Raw genomic sequence first — 17,879 nt, forward strand, 5'->3', positions numbered from 1 at the left:
CCCAGGGCGCCGGGCTGGGCGCGCACGGTGACTGTGAGCTAGGGGCCGCGCGCCGGCTCTGATGCCGCCCTGCAAACCCCGCCGCAACTCCGGACCACTTCTTCTGCTGGGTTACACCGGTGTGCGGAGGTTAACTAGAACCATTAGTTGTCCGCGGACGAGAGCAACAAAACAAAGGCATTTCGGGCTAAAGAGAAAGCTCGAGAGAGCGACTGAGACATGTACCTGAGTGAGACAGATGGGAGAATACATCATGACTTCGCCTTAAAACGCACTTTCCCGGAGATGCCCAAGAAAATCTTCGAGAAGCAAGAATTTCATCTATTCATTTTACAGTCATCTGAGCCCCGCGATGCGATCAATCAGGACAGGGCTCTGCGCTGGATCACCGCAACTTCACAACAAACCCAGTCCTCCTTAAATAGCCAAAGATTCAAGTTCACTCGGCGTGCTAGATTTCCCGGGGTGAAATCCAATCTACACTTTTAACCCTCCTGCAGTCCGAGCGCGCTGGCCGTGCTCGCCGAGGCCGCCGCCGCCGCCGCCGGTGCTGGCTGCTTTTCGCCTGGGTTTGGGGATTTGTTTTCTGTTTTGCAGTTGTTGTTGTTGTTGTTGGGGGCTAGGGGGTGCGCGAAGGTTCGATGTGGGTCGGATTGGGGTGGTGGTTGGTGGTGAAATGCTTTTTTAAAAAAGGCGGGGAGGGGGGCGCAGGAGAGAGGGCGGGAGGGAGAGCGAGGAGAATGTGTCACCGCGCTGGGAAAGTTCAAGGTTACAGCCCCAAGCACTGCGGCAGGATCCCGGAGTGGCGATCGCAGGCGAAACTTTGCCGCGAGCCGACCATGTGTGTGCGCGAGGGGGGAGCGTGAGCGAGTGCGCGCGGGTGGCGGGGCGCGCGCGGGAGAGGGCCGGGGTGGGGGCGGGGTGGGTGGGGGAGCCGGCAGAGGCCGGGGTGAGGGAGGGGGCGCGAGCGCAGGTCTCCCGGGCGGAAGAGGTTCGCGGCGCGCGGTCCCCGGCTGCAGCCGCCGCCGCCCGCGCCGACTCCTCCACGCCCGGCTGCCCGCCCGCCGCCCGCCTCGCCCCGCGTCTGACCCGGCCGAGCGAGGAGGCTGCTGCTGCTGCCGCGGCTGCCCAGAGCCCGGGGGTATCGGAACGCGCTCCTGAAAAATCCCAAACGATAAATCCCGCTCTCCCGCTCGGCTCCAAACTCCTCTCTTTTCTGCTCTGGGCTCTTTTTTTCCCCTCCCTCTCTCGCTTTCTTTCGTTGCAAAACTTGGAAGTTGAAAAATTCACCGGTTCCACCCTCTGGACCCCGCTCGAGCTCTCTCCAAATCAGACTTAAGGATTGTTTTATTATTTAATTACACAATCATCGCTTTACTCCTCCTCCTGCAAACGCGCATTCCTTTTGCACCAGCCTCTCCACACCCCCCGCCCCCCACCTTCCTCCTCCTCCTCTTGCTTCTCTCCCTCTCTCTCTCACTCATTTGTTAAAGCTCTCATACCACTGCAATAGAACCACAACTTTTTTTTTTTTAATTTTAAATAGATGATCATTCCGCCCTTTGGGCAAGTCCCGCGCCCTTCCCCCAACACGTACACACCCCGAAAACCCGCCCTGGAAAGAGGTATTTCGGTGCTCGCTGCGGACTCTAAGCCGCGGGAATCTCCGAGTGAAAGAAACCCTGAGCCGAACTGGGCCCGAGAAAGGAACGAATGGAAAATTCCCTCACACCCAGGCCGCCCCGGGGCCCAGACTGGGGCGCCGACTCTCGCACCCGGGGCGGGCGCGGTCCGCCGATTCCGCGGGCTGAAAGGAGGAGGGGGAGACGGCGGGGGGATGGCTGAACGAACTTGGACTTAAGATAGTTGGGGCACGCCGGCGCGGGTGGGAACGGGGCCCATCCGGGGTCTCCCAAGCAAGGGCCCGCATCCCGGGGCAGCTCCGCACAAGCGGCGCGCCTCGCCGCGGTTTGCCGCCCTCCCTTGGGGGTGCCCGGTGCACGTGGCCTCGCTCGGAGCGGGAGGATCGGGCTGCGCCGCCGCCTCCAGCGCCCTCCTCCTAGTCCTCCTCCTCCCGCGGCTCCTCTGGCTCGCTCCCAATCCCCACCCCTCCCCGGGGCCCGGGGCGCCGGCGGAAAGCGGCTCCCGCGCCGCCGGGGTGCAGGCAGGGCGGGGCCGCAGCGCGCCTGGGGCTGCGGGGCGGGCGGGCGCGCGCGCGAGCCGGGTGCGTGTGTCTCTGGAGCCCTGCAGAGGCCGCCGCGCCCGCCTCGCTCCCGCGCGAGGCCCCGCCCTCACCCCGCCGCGAGCCGCGGGCCCCGAGTGAATGAACTTGATTTCGGAGATGTGGAGGCCGGCGCTTTGCCTCGCACTTTCTGCGCGCGCGCGCGGGCACACACACACACACACACACACACACACACACACATACAAACACATACACACACACACACCCCGCCCCCCAAATTCCGGTTTTCGGCCAGGGGTGGGTGGGGAAAAGGTGGAAGCAAAGACTGTGCAGACAATGGAGAGAGGAAAAGTGAGTGCCACGGGCTACGCGTCTACCTAGCTGGGGGGCCCCCGAAGGGGACTCGAAGGCCCCAGCCCGGGGGCGGGGCCGCCCCCACTTCCAGCTGTGCTCTGGAGCTGTTTGGAGGTTCTCCTCTGATTCCCCTTTCCTCTTTTTCTCGCTTGCCTCCTCTCGATTTTTTCCCCGCAACTTTCTCTGTCTCGTTTTCTCCGCTCTTGCCACCCCTTCTTTACGCCGCCCCCCGCCCCCCACCAGCGGACTTGAAGGAACTAGTGACTTTTTCCTGCTCCGAGTGGGAGTTATCCACATCAAGCATTTCACAACGACACATCAAGAAAAGTAGGCAGGTTCAAGTCAACCATGAAATGGTCACTTTTTAACCCCGTCCTGTCCTCATTAGGGAAATGCTCAAACACAGTCCGTTTTCAAAGAGCGCTCTTAATGAGGCGAGCCTGCCAAGTCCACCAGCTGCAGCCTCCGTAAACCAAGAGCCTAAAGAAGAAAGGCGGTGGGGAAGGAGGGGGAGTCGAGGAGGCCAGGGGTGGAGGGGGGAGCTTTGGTTCTGGGAAGACAGGTAAAGTCGGGGAAATTTAGAGAACCCACCCCCGCCCCCGAAGTTAACCCTTTAGGGCACACCCCACTGGGAGCGGCCTCCCTGCTCCTCTGGAGGCAAATCCCTAGTCCGAGTTCTGACAACGTTAATTTCTTTTGTGTGGGTCATTTCTTCTTTTTGAAGAGCCAGAATAAAGTTGACAGTCTTTAGCGATGAAAGAAATGAAGTGACAGCCCGGGTTAATCCGAATAAATATTAATTTCTCTCAGAAATGTTTAGGCAATCTCATCCTAGATTTAAAAAAAGAAAAAAAGCCCCAAACATCAGTTTGTATTGCACATTCTGCTGCATCCCTTTTCTCACCCTCTTACCAGGTCTGGGAGGTGGGGGGTGGGTGCAGGGAAGCGCTACTGATAATACCAGCTTTAACTACTGGAGTTTCCCTTTGAACAAATATTCAATTTAACCGGGGTTAATTTACCATAAAAGACATTCCCGTTGGCACGAATGCTCTCCTGTCCTTGAACACACCTCTTTGAATGCCTGGACTCTTACAGAAGCCATTATTTCGGGGTCTCTTTAAAAATCGAGCGCCCATCTCTCTTTCTCTCCCTCCCTCTCTTCTTCCCTCCCTCCTCACCACGCCACCCCCAGTGAAATCTTGGCACCCAGCAAGTGCTCCGTTTCAGCCAGAGATCCCAGAACCAGCCGCTGTCCCCTGGCAGAAGGGGCCCAGTGCTGAGGCCTGGGCAAGTGTCTGTAGACTTCGCCAGCCCTCTTCCCTTCCTAGTTTCCCTTACCAACACAAATCCTTTCCTTTTGCCACCCAGACTAGGTCGCCTCCAAAAGTTTCTCACGAGCTTAGAAAAGAAGAAAGAAAGACAACTCTTAACACAGAAGAGCCCACAAAAGCTACAGCAGCATCAGGGGTGATGAAGCAGCGACAGACCCAGGTAAGACCCCCGAGACCTAAAGATGTCTGGGGCCTCTCAGGCCTATCACTGAGGGGCTCAAACCTCTCCCTGTCTGTAGGGTACTTATGGATGAGCATGGAGGATACTTGGTGGTGGGGCGTTTGATTTCTTTCCAAGAAAAAGGAAAACAAGAAAGGAGGGGGAAACTCAAAGGGAGGAAAAAATGAGCATCAGAGACATCGGGTGCTCAGTATGGGGTGCTCAGTGGATATGGCTTTGACTGTCTTCTTAGGCCTTGGAACCATGGGTGAAATGGCTGACATCCCCCCAACCTCACCCTCCCCAGAACTCTGCTTCTTGTGCAGCCAATACCAGGGTCACTGCAAGTCTTCTCAAGATGAACTCTAAGAGAGCCTTTTGTAAAGAGGGACTGGGGTGGGTGTAGAGCATGACTTCTCAGCAGGACACTTCACCGTCTGTGGTTTCAGAAACGCCCATCTTTCAAACACCAAGTAGAAGAAAAAGAGGAGGAAGTGAGAAAGTACATATAGTATTTTAGCCACTTTCCCTTTTACCCAGCATTTCTGTGCCATGGCATTAAGAGTGGTTTGAAAGTATCTCTGAAAAGCTTCTGATGCTATCAAAGTGGGCCAAACACTTTTTAGACTAGTACTTACCTCCCCTAACTTCTCTCTCTCACACTCACTGAAAGAGTTAAAACAAACCAATTTCATTCACCCCAAAATCTGGCTGGAAGAAAGAAGTGAAAACCTTCTGTAGCAACAGGAAAATCTGATATTTCAGAATCCCTAAAGACCTCCTCCCTAGATCACCTATTCCCTGCCATGCCATCTTATAGAGGAGAAAAGGTTTGTTTTTGGTTTTGTTTTTTTGACAGTTTAATTTCAAGAAGTGCTGGAGTGTCTGTTCTTCAAGTGACTGGATTTTTCAAAACTCAGTTGTATATTTGAAAAAGTAAGCAGTATTACCCAATTGGAGCCTTTCACTGACCTCCAGAGAGGAGCATAACATCTCTAGGGTCTTCCAATATTGATTTCTTTTTAATCTTCTCCTTTCTAAAGAAATTCAGTGACAGGGTGTGAATCTTGAGTAGTTTAGGGAAAAGTTCTTGGAGCTTAACAAAGCTGTCATTTTCAATACACTCGATGACTTTTTTTTTTTTTTTTTTTTTAGCTCTTGCATGTGACTAGAGGGGTGGCTCAACAATTCCACACACCCTGGCTGCATGGCCAATATCAATATTTTAAAACTAAATACAAAAGAGACAGATGACCTCCTGACCCCAGGAAACAGGCCTGCAAGACTGCAAGTATCCACTACACCATGCCCAGGGACCTTTTCTTCTTCCAAATGAACCACAAAAATCATACATGTGTATCCTGGAAAACACAATTTTATATCCACAAGCAAGAACATCAAAAATCCACTCAACAGCACATGTATAAACAACCAACAAGTACTGAAATTGCCTGCACTTGATGGGAATTGCAAAATCATGCCCAGCTCTATCAGCCCTTAAACTACTACTGTCAAATTAGGGTAGCAATTTTTCCCTACTACAAAATCCACAACCGGTTAGCTTCCCCACCCCCCATTGCCAGCGCTTTGCCTTTCACTGAAATGAATAAATAACTGTGGACTTTTTTTCCATCCTCCGGGAGCTGTTCGGTGTCCCCTGAGGACAAAACTAAATGAGAAAAATGACGCTGTTAATAATGTCACTGCTGAAATGCCTGTACTCGACTGTTTTAAAAAAAAACACCGTCCCGCTAAGTGTGCCTACATTTCGGGCACATTTTCAAACCACCACTGAATCTGTATGTAGACTGGCCAGCATTAAGTTTAGCTGGTTTTCACTTCTGTACAGAAATGAGGCCAGTTCATCAACAGAGATTCCCAACTTCTGAAGACATTGCTTTCTGGGATTACAAAGTCAGCAGTTGCCCTGTAATTTTTGCATGATTTATTTTAAACTTTGAAAATCACAGTAATAATTGTCTTGGTTCACTCACAATACTTCAAAACTTACAGGCACTTTCACACACAAACTTCTTTGCTGAGCCTGTGAGAGTTGGAGCTATTGTCATTTTTCAAAATAGCTGACACTTAAAGTAAAACTATACCATCCTTTTATTTCTACGTGTAAGTTGGTTTTTGTTTCCTATCTACATGTACCTTTGTGACATGAAAAAAAAATTGGCTTTAATGAGCTGTTTAGAAAGCTTTTATGCAAAATGGCTAAGTTGTCTTTATATTGTTCATGAAGAAATGTAGAAAGTGCACTGCAAACCAACGTAAACTTTCTGCATCCCTTTCTGTAATTCTTTTCTCGAAAACTGCCTTTCTGTTTCAAAACCAAAACAATCATAATATCACAACTGTTCGTTTTAACTTTCAAAATAAAATTTAGCCAACAATTGCATGATTACAATGATAGAAAACAAACCGTTGGGCCGATACAAAATACATATTGATATTTTAAGTAAACTTTATCTCTGAAATACATCTGAAAAAATTTTACAACACACAGTAAGTTAATAAGTTCCAAAGCAGTAATATTGTCAAACTGTGTGATGTCATAAGCTCCAAAAGCAAAGTTACAGATGTTCATGACATCACATTCACTCATAATTATGTTGCTGCTGTCTGACCATCTTAAACGGATGACTCTGTCTACTAAAGAATAAAAAGAATTTATTTTGGACATCAAACAATGAAACTGTCACCATTTATTGTATGAAACACTCAGCTAATCAATTTCCTATTAAAACAGCTTTCAACAATACTCAGCTTTAAAATTCATCAGGGCCAGTAAAAATCTTTTCCCAGTGCACAAGAATGCAGTCCCAACCACGTACAATAATTACCCTTCTAATACTTTTATTGCCCAAGCGCTTTTTCCTGTGCTCCCCATCAGTGAGGCAGGAATCTGCAGTATATTGTATCAGTGAATTGGAGTGCTTGACCTTTGCCCACATATGATTTAATAGGGACTTTTCAGCACTGGCGCTTTCTCCATCTCTCATACCATTAAATGAAAACATCAAACCTCAAATGTAAAACTGGAAACCACACGTTTTGTGTTTCACAACTCTTTGCAGTTTTTACTTAGATTGCTTAAAGGTCAGCTTCTTCGCCTCACTGTGCTCTGCCCCATAGAGTAAATGTACTCAAAAGTCACACTCATTCTGATTTTGATTAAATCTTGAACTCCCCAGATACACGCTTGCACCCTGCTTATTTACATGTGCATTCTTTCCTAACCACATAAGCATGCGTGTATGACTTTCTGGATTTATTCCATTTTAGGGCTGATTTAAATGTCTGCTCAAGTATGGGTTCACAAGTTAACTTTTTCCCACCCATTGGAAAGTTAAAATTACAAAGGATGGTGTTATAGGATCCTGTCAAAGAAAGTTAGAGTTAATCTTGTGTATTTTGGCGCCTTTTCCCTGCCAGCTACTGTACTTGGGGGGGGGTGGGGGGGCGTTGGAGATCTTGTCTGTCCTGTCTCAAGTTCAGTGGCAGTTCTTCAAACCAAAGGAGAAGATGGCCATGCTCACAGCACTAATAATAATTCCAATCACGCCACTTCGGCATCTTGTGTCAAAGTCGAAACGGGCTTCCCCGCCCCCTCTTCAACCTGAAAGCTGCCAAGTCCTCACACACTCTGCATTCAACCACAGCTTAATGGATGGGATATCGTGCATTAAAATATGTCCCAGACATACTGGCAAAGAGAAGACAGGGAAGAGGGAGACAGACAGACACATACACGCGCACGCACACACACTTTGTTAGGCAGAGGGGAAAAACTACTAGAGTAAAAACACTAGGGCAGAAAAAAAAAATAACAGGAGCGGGAAGAAATACATCATCTTTTTTTTAAGTAGAAGGAAGAGTGCGAAAGGGCTAACAATTTTATCCTGCCACTTCAGAAACAAGGGGGTCGGGGGGAACTACACTTTGGAATGAAGCATGATTTTAAAAACGCCAGTACACCAATCAGAGCTAAATAAATACATTTTTAAGTGAGAAGATGTAACAAATCTGTGCATATTCAATTTAGGGAAGAAAAGAGTGCTCCGAAAAGAATGGACTACAAGGTACAACTAAAGTATCATTTGTACAGTAATTTTTTCCATCATGGGGAAGAGGGTTAGGGAGATGAAGCAGGGAAAATGCTACATTTCACACTGTTTTGGATTTACAGTGTTATCCACGGATTCCCATCATAAAAGTGTGGCATGTACACTAAGGTTGACAAAGTTTTTTTTTTTTTAAGCATTAGGGCTGAAAATCCAACATATGGCTCAACCGGTAAAGCAGAAATGACATTTAGGTTCTCTTTACAATGTACAAAGAGGAAAAAATCTGTGTCTGGGAATAGAAAGGGATGCAAGAGACAAATAAGCAAATAAAATCCTTCATTTCAAAGCTACATACCACCGCATTCTATTGCAATAAATAAGAGATGTTAAGTTTATAACAGAACCCTGGCCCGCTGACTTCACATAGGTACAGATTTGTGGATTTTTCTCAAGAGTTGTTTTAGTGTCGCTTTTGGTTGGTTGGTTTGTTTTTTAAGAGCGCAATCCAGGAGTAGGCTCTTACTTTTGTTTTTAACGATAATTTCTGCGATGCCACAATTCCTGGCCCGAAGAAGAAAAGGCGGTAAAAGTCAAGTCTAAAAACAGGCAACCCCTCAGCCTGTCTGGATTTCCACTTTGCTTCCTCTCACTTGGAGAAGACGTGAGCTTGACTTGAAAGCCGTCCAGAGTGCCGGGTGTGTGTTTGTGTGTGTGTACGTGCGTGCGCGACTGTGCGTGGTGGGTTTTATTGTTGTTTTAGCAGGGCCGCTCCGGGGGTGAGGGCTGCCTCCCCGCCCGGGCTCGCAACGCGCTAAGGCTGATGCACCCGGCGCGGCCGGGAGGTCGCGCGCTCTCCTCTTCCCCGCCCTGGGAGCCTCAGGGCCGCCGGCGGCGCTACCCCGGAACCGCCGGCCATCCGCGCACCCCTTCCGCGCCCGGCCCGGCCCGCGCTCTGCGGCCGCCGCCTCCCCGGCTTTCTCTTTCTCCGGCCCCGCCCCAGCCAGGCCGGCTAGGCGCGCGGGAAGCGCGGCTCTTCGCTTCCGCCTGGCGGCGGGAAGGAAACCGAAAGGAGGAGCCGGGGGCGGGCGCGCGGCGATGCATATTCATCAGGGCGCCCGCGGCAGCGGAGGCGGGAGCGGGCCCGAGTGGGTGTGGCGGGCTGCGCGGCGCGGGGGCCCCTCACGAGTGGCGGCGCGGCTCTTTGTGCCGCCGGGCGGGGCCCGAGCGCCGCGAGGGCGGGCGAGGAGGGCGGCGCCGCCAGTCTGCGGGGCCGCCGGGCTCCGCGCGCCTTTGTGCTCCCGCGCTCTGGGGCCTCCCCGCGGGCGTGCGCGAGAGCCGAGCCTGGCCGAGCCGCCGCGGGAGACGCGTCACCAAATAATAATGGGACGGGATTGGTGCTCTTCCCTACTTGACGCCGGGCTGCGGAGTCCCGTTTGCCAGGCCACGTTTGTTTCGTTGTAAAAGGAATTCTGAAGTGTTCCTCACTGCCTAGCCTTATCATTAAAGCAAAACAACCAGAACACTATTTATAGGCATGCAGATAAATGTCAATAATTCAGGGGTAGGTTGAAGAAATAATTTGGAGAAGGGAAGGGCTACCCACTCCAGTAATCTGGCCTAGACAGTTCCATGGACTGTGTAGTTCATGGGGTCGCAGAGTCGGACACGACTGAGCGACTTTCACACTATTCACTGAAGAAATAACCCCAAAGGAATATGCAGCCCAGAAGTAAACACTCTAGGTGAGATGTTGCTGGCGGGTTCATGTTCATAAAGCTGTTTGGATGAGTGTTTTTTAAACTTTATGTAATTTTTGCTTAGTTTTCAAGTAATGCAGTTATTTTGCGTTTTAAGCATCTGTAGTGTGGTAAAACAATGTTTAACGGTTAAATCAAGTTCTATAATTCTGATCTAAAACTGAAGTATTAAAAGTAAAAATATAACACCCGCCCTAAATTTACTTAATACTAACCCACCTGTGTTGAGAAAGATTTTATTACAGAGATCCTAATTATGTAAGCACAACAGACAACAATAGCTTCAAATATCCTCTAAAAACCCTACTCAATTAGTGATTACTAGTGGGACCGGAATAGCTCCCAATCAATCGTTCTTATCTTTCTACTAAATGTGAGCAAGTCAGTGTTTTAATCCCAATTATATTTATCCTCAAAGTCGGAGAGAACTTAAACAATATTGTTCAGGTTCTTTATTCCTACAGTACACATTATAAAACAAAGACATTTTGGCCTCATTATCAAAAAAAAAGTTTTTCTTTTTTTCTCCCTGTTCCGACACCATCATACACACATATATACATGCATATATTACATACATATAGTATGTACATATTACATATATGTTTGTGAATAGTGTACATGTCTAATTTCAGTAAGTACAAAACTAAACCAGGTTGACCCAGGTGAACTTTGGAAAATGCCAAACTTTAAAGTGGGTTATTACCATTTCCCCATTTCCCTTCAGAAAAAAAGCAACAGTGTATATCTATACAGCTTTGGGAGAGAGGTGAAGGAAACACACATGTATGTAACTCTGCATGTAGCTATAACTTCCCAAGGAAAATTAATTTTTAACATCTATTTTGTTCCAAGTTAGGTAATTTTAACCACTCGGGTAGTATGGCTAAAATTCAGCCTACCCAGGCACAAGCAGCTCTGTTTCCATCCTAGGATTTCCTAATAGTAGTTTCATGGTTCATAAAATCACATTTAGTAGTAAGGAATCAAATATAAAATATGAAAATTCAATGCAGCTCAATTAAAATATATTATTTAGGGTGGTGGAAGAAGTGTTTAAATGAGCAGTGCTATCAAATTATAAGACTTTTATATATGCCTGAGAAAGCTTCTCTGTTGTAATTATTTGAAGTCCATACCAGAATTTCCAAAACTTGCCCACATCTATTTCATGCAAAGAAGAAAAGATGTTACAGAGAGAATCCAGTTTCCTTTAGGAAATATCCTAAAACACAAAATGGAAAAAGGAACAGGAAAGGGGAAAGGGAAGGATTTCCTCTGCTCCTAGTGATGACTTGAATGAATCTCGATTTAGTGTCACCTGTCAGAGAATTTCTTTCTAAGCATATTATTTAGTAGTAGAATGTAGCATTGTATGTCATGTTCAGGATTATAGATTTTCTTTTTCTATTTGCATGTCATTTGTTTCTTTTGACATGTGAAACTCACGAGAGTACTTACTCCTATACCAATCACTCTTCTGTCTGTCAAATATGTACATATATTATAATTAAATGATATCTAAGGTTTATAAACTAAGGAGATTAATTTTCAATCATGTCCTATAGAAATTGGTCTCACTAATTTGTAGTCACTTCAGCAGGTCATTTCTCCTAAATCTTTCAATGGCCTAATAATCGTGGTCTTCTAATCTTCAACACTGATTGATCTTCCAGTTTTCATACTTTCTGATATAAATAATTATATAGAAATTGGAGTGTTTGAACATAGATGCTTCTTCTTAAATTAAAACTACCTTTCTTAGAAGTCTTTCCTAATATACTTAAGGTCCAATATCTTTTTTTATTTAACTTTTTATAAGTTATAACTAATTATTCATTAAAAAAATCAGGGGTATCTAACATTACTTAGGTGTTTTAGCCTTCTGACACATCTAACTGAAGTGATTCCAGTAGAAAAGCTTTTTGTTTTTTCCCTGCCTTTCATTAGAGGCATGGTTCATTCCTTAGAACTTAATAGTTAAGATTCTCCACTACACTGAAACTTTAGATTTTCTATTTTTTCCTAAAGCCAGCTAACTGGTAAAGCAATTTCTGTATTTTTTTCAAATCAAGAATTTTTTTTTAGTGTACAAGCAACATCTGCGTGTGTTTATCTGAGAATAATCACTATATAATTATTTCTAAAAGGCATGCATTATTATAATGCTTTATGTCATAATTGAAGTAATTCCTCTACCCCATCTAAACCAGTAATTTTCAGTCATTACTCCAAAGGTGTTTATTTTATCTTACTTCCCTATTTCTCAAAAATATAGGAAGTGTGTTTTTATTTCTATTATTTTTATTATTAAAGGTTGCACACTAATTTATTAGATTATTATATTTAGTCTATTATACTAGCAAATGTGCAAATTTAATGTATATAATATAGTGGAATATTTACAATTCAATACTAAATAAAACATAATACCAGCTTTTAAAAGAATTGAATGATTACATTTACAATGCCAAAGGGATAAACCTGTGTAAACATTTATATTTCATATTACCCCCAGAAAATAGTTTCAATTACTTCTTAATTATTTTAAACATAGTAGAGAGGCTTAAATTAGGACATTTATAAAGTGCCAACTTCTGGCATTTTTTGGTGTTCCGTAGCTGAGAGCTACTCCATGCAACTTTTATTGAGTAGAGAAGAATGGATATCTAATATATTATTGTATAAGAAGGATCTGGTGACACTTTTTATTTTTCAGTAATTATAGCAATCTTTAACTATACTCCGTTATGCCTCTTCTTTAGACATTGACTGGGAAAATAAACACTGTCTTTGCCACAAGACATAGTTGCTCATCATACGGAACTATATCTGTGGAAAAGACTTCAAGAGATTATCAGATAAGGGCTTGCAATGGAGTCAAAACATCACACTGCCTGGGACAGGCACACCAGGTCACTTTCTAACTACTGAGAGTATGGGTACAAAAATAAATATACATATGCAGTGTTTCTTCTTTCACTAGCTGCATGCTGCACCTGTGCACACATATATCTGATGACATCTGCTAACATAATAAATCTCAAGTGGTTTGTGGTGTCATCAAAAATCTGAGATGGTGGTGTGGCTCACAGCCTCACCAACCCCAGGCTATGGTCTTGTTAAATTTCACAGGCTAAATAGAGACAGACTCAGACTCATTCTGTACATGAATCAGAGGTTTTCAAGAGTGGGTTAAGGTGGTTTACCAAAAGGAAAAAAAAAAAAAAAACCAGCCTCTAGTTATGACTCAATGTGTGAAAAAGCTGCTCTGTGATTCAATGGGGATAAATCAAGGCTATCTTCCAGCTTCAAAAAAATCATTTTTATCTCAATTGTTATGAATTCTCAATTTCAAGGTTAAATTCTCAACCTCTCTTAGCCAATTTTTGGTTTTAAGACTTACTTAAAAAAAAAAAAAAAAAAAAGAGCAATTAAATCTTCACAACTTGCTTACTCACACTTTTATGTAACTTTAGCATTTCAACCATCAAAATGTCCATGAAAAGAAAACAATAAATTTGAATGAATTTGGGCTTCAGCAATGATTACATTAAGCAAAGAAAAAGCAAATGTTTTCTCAAAAAATTTTCAGGATATTTTGTGCCATATGTAAGGTTTCTGAAACAACAGAATCCCTAAGGTATTTTTTTAAACCATTTTCAAAAAACAGAAGCATCTGGCAATCCAGAAATCAGTGAGGCAACAGGATGCAAGAAAGCGCTAGACAGTCTACTGGTCCTTCTCTACAATGCTGGCAGAGGATCATCCTGCTTTTTGCTCAGTGGACCATTTTCAATGAGAAAGTGAAAGTCATGTCCCCTGCATCCACATCCTGGGGCTGATTGTCCTCAGTGTCAAAAGGTACTTCTTGATATATCTAGAACATGGTGGGATTATTTTCACTTTCCCACTACTAAAGAAGATCAATAACCACATTTTTGTGGATTTATTCCCCAGCTACGAAAGTCTAGATGCAGTCCAGGGAGTAGAGGAAAAATGCAATCTTTGTATAGACATGCATCGCATATTTAGTATGGGGTTGGATACTACCCTGCAAAGAGGGATAGATTTTTGAGAATTCCTGCATTTGTGATAAAAAGACCTTCTATTCCTTTGTGCTAATATTCTCCTCTAAATTTGTTTATAAGAAAGTAACTTTCCCCCAGGGTATCTTGAAAGCCTTCAAATAAACACATTAAATAACAACCTTTGGTTTTCTGCTCACTTTATGGGTAGTTGATGTGGATTTATAGAATGAAAACAGTGTTGATAGAAAGCAAAGGAAAATGTAATTAAGGACAATAAATTACCCTTTCTATCCTACCACCCAGCAAAAGCAAAAAAAAAAAAAAAAAAAAACCACACAGAAAACCTTGCATATTATATTCAGAAGCCAAATTAATAATGTTACGAAGCTTTTGATACCACTCTACTTCATGATGTGGGAAATATTTTTATAAATAACCAGGTTGGGGGGGGGGGAAGAATAGTACTATTAGGTGGGACATTTCAGGCACATGGAGTTTACCTACGTGCAACGAAACACTGTCTGCTTTTAACACATTATTGGTTAAGAATGGTTAACAAGCAAATACAGAGATCAGGACAGAAATATAAGTTTTAAGAACATAATTTAATATCAATCACGCTCCCTTTTTCTCCTTTGTCTGGTACCATTCTGACCCACTCTTAATATTTCTTTTACTATGTTTTTCTTTTTTGTTGTACAAGCAAAAAAAGAGCAGAGATATTTTAAGTGTATACTTAGCAAATACAAATGACATCCCCCTACAGTCTCATCACCTATAAATTTGTTTCATTTGTACATATTCCAATCCAGTATTTGCTTTGCTTCCATGCACATACTCTATGTGCATGGTTATAATATTAAGGTGGATAGAATTTTGTCTTTTAACTTTTCCACTTAGTTCTATCATTGGCATTAGTAAAACACAAAACTTAAAATATCAAAACTAGAAGACACTTTTGGGGCTTCCAGACAAGAGACAGAAATGAAACCAGCAACATCCTGCATATTGCCCCCTCATATTTTTAACGTTGGATGTCAATGTCAACATTTGAAAGTTGGGATGTCTTACTTGAAAATCCAAATATCCTCCTGCCCTTGAAAAAGTGGGAAGGAGAAGAGACACTCTGGGGAGGAGTGTTGCACACAGGAGCTTAGGGCAGAGCAGCCCCTGCCCCCCGCCACTCCCATCCCTATTAGATGGCGTGTGGTCTCCACGGCCCCACCACTCCGGTCCCCTTATGCTGGTTACCAACTCGCCTCTTCCTCCCCATCTTCTACAACCTCTGATCTCGGCCAAATGCTCTTCTTACAGTTGAAAACTGGAAAAGGAGTTTCAGAGAGGTCAAGTGACTTGCTCAGGGTTGCAAAGCTAATGAGTAGCATTGCTCACATTGTAAAAGAGACTCCTGACTCTAAAAGAAGCACCCTGCGTATTCACACTCATTCCCAAGCACGTGGGGCAGTGGGATTCTGGGTGCCAGTCCGACAGCCTCACCAGAACTTCCTTGACCACAACCTCCTTTACAGACTGAAATGTCCCAGGTCAGCCACCCGCCACCTATTTGCTCCAAGTCACAATTAACATTTGATGTGCACAAGCCAGACATCTGCACCTCCATAAGTCCTGGCCCTGCTCACACGGTACTCCTGATCTTTCTCTTATTAAAAACAAAACATCAGAATGCAAGCACAGGAAGCTGATCACTTACGGAGGTAACATTCAATCTGCTGCTGTTAATAAAAGTATTACCTAATTAAAAAGTGAAAAACTTTATGATATTCTTATCAGACCTGTCTCAGAGAGGTGTGATGAAGTACCAATACCCTAGCAAACAACCACTTCCTAAAAAATATAAAACTCCCATATCTGTACAGAGACTATTTTTAGACTGTTAAACCAGGACACATGAGTCAACCAAGAACCTGTGTGTGTGTGTGTGTGTGTGTGTGTGCGCGCGTGTGAATTTAAGATTCAGGGAAGTTTTACAAACGTTTTAGAAAATGAATCATTGTCAGCTGTGGTTTAATAAATGGGCTTTATGAAAAATAATAAAAATGTAGACCATTTAAGAATGCCTAGTGTCTGTATCTGTGTGGACAATTCTTAGAAATTTGCCTAGAAAGAGGGACTTGGAAAACTAACTGCTGTGTTTTCACTGCCTTTAAGTGTCCCATGCAGTTTGCACTTGCTTGGAGTGCTTTGACCTCCAGACATAACACCTGCTCTCTAGGTTTTGCTCACAGTGGGAGAAGGCCCTAAGAACACACAGGCAACGTCATGGAGTCACATGTAAATAGTAAATAATTGAGAAGCTCATGCATTATGTACTTATTGAGTCTACAGTTACTTTCTGGCAGACACGAAAGTGATCTATATTCAATCAGGCTCTAGGCTCATTCACAGAAATGGTCTTTTTTGAAAAATTTTATTTTATATTGGAGTATAGTTTTTTTTTAAATATTGTGTTAGCTTCAGGTGTATAGCAGAGTGATTCAGGTATACATATACACCTATTCTTTTTCAGTTTCTTTTCCCACATGGGTTACTCCAGAGAACTGAGTGGACTTCCTTATGCCACACAACAGTTCCTTACTGATCATTTTTTATAGTAGTGTATATATGTTAATCCTAACCTCTTAATTTATACCACGGGGGAAAGGTGGGGGAGGGAGGGATAAATCAGAAGCAGTGTTAATGGTTCTTATTCTGGCCATAGCAGCATCTTACTTGAACATCAATAAGGAGGCCAGACTCTCTGGGCCCATTTTCCCTTTCCCTGAGGACCAGATAGGCACTGTTCTTCTGGAGTATTTTAAATAAGTATCTGCAAACTGAATCCTCTCCTTTGCTGTGACCAACCGCAGCACCTTAATTAAGTGAGGTCTCCCTGAGGGCGATAGTTTTTCCCGTTAGGTTAAAATGAGAGTCATGACAAGTGATAATAATTACCACCTACTGAGGCCCAACTATGGTTGTGCTCTCTGCTCAGAATGTCATATATATTATTTCAGCCCTTTTAAAGATGCGGAACCTGAGGCCAGGAGAGGTTAAGTCACCGATGGAAGGTCAGGGTGTTCCTAATCTCAGGGTTTCTAATTCCAAAGCCTGTGGCTATAGCAGACCAGTACTTGCAGCAAGAACAAGGGCTAGACTGTAGCCACCTCGGTATCACAGGCGTTTGCCTTGGGATGTTTTACAAGTACTCCTTAATGCGTTTTTATCACTCTTCTTTTGAAATTGTCTTTAGAACCCCAGGCACATTCTTCTTAAAATATTATCAATGGGATAGATCTTCCTCCTTTGAATGTGGATTTGAGTTTTGGATATGACCATGATTCATTCAGTGCCCTGTAGTGATTAAAGAACTTATCAAGCTGGGTAAACCAGTTTGGGTTGAAAATAAGGCGAGATGGAATGTAGCGAGATGATTTTCATTCTCCAGCATGTTCTGAAAGTAATGGGATAGAGGCTTTACACTTGGACATAGAGGCACTGAGGTTTGGGGTTCAAATCCTGACTTAGTCACCTAAAAGCTCTGTGATTCTGGGCAAGGCATGTAATGATTCTTAGCCAAAGTTTCCTCACCTTCAAAAAAATGCATAAGAAAATAATTCCCACATCAGGATTACTGTTTGAGAAAAGAATATCTAAAAATACTCTGCGTCAGAATATGTAGGAAGGTGTCTGAAATTTAGTCCTCTGTCAGTAAGTATTTTCTGAATCTATCAGACTATTATTTGTCTCTGTCCTTGTTCTTCCAATGTGGTGAGAGATGATAAACAAAAGTTAACAGAGTTTGTGATAATCACAGGACTTCTGAGGGCCTGTGGGCCTGGTATATAACATTTCTTTGCAATCACACTTGAAGAATCAAGAGTGATGCTTCTAGCTCTCTGATGCTAAGGGAGATGGGTTGAAAGGAGGCTATAATGTGAGTTGAAGTTTCTGGGAGGCAGTTTCTGTCTCAAGTTTACTCCTAGGC

At 44.1% G+C, this 17,879-nt stretch overlaps 1 protein-coding gene across 9 annotated transcripts in view; it reads right to left on the reverse strand.

The window, feature by feature from the left end:
- NFIB (nuclear factor I B) overlaps positions 1 to 722 on the reverse strand; it is a 244,191-nt gene extending 243,469 nt beyond the window's left edge. For all 9 annotated transcript variants that reach the window (XM_070480519.1, XM_020875051.2, XM_020875064.2 and 6 more), the window contains exon 1: positions 226 to 722. In XM_070480519.1, coding sequence (XP_070336620.1) covers positions 226 to 255 — 30 coding nt within the window. In that variant the 5' untranslated portion in view covers positions 256 to 722. The remainder of the gene's footprint in view (positions 1 to 225) is intronic.
- Positions 723 to 17,879: the final 17,157 nt, after the last annotated feature.

The sequence above is a fragment of the Odocoileus virginianus genome, chromosome 18 (assembly GCF_023699985.2).
Source record: "Odocoileus virginianus isolate 20LAN1187 ecotype Illinois chromosome 18, Ovbor_1.2, whole genome shotgun sequence".
Taxonomy (NCBI): domain Eukaryota; kingdom Metazoa; phylum Chordata; class Mammalia; order Artiodactyla; family Cervidae; genus Odocoileus; species Odocoileus virginianus.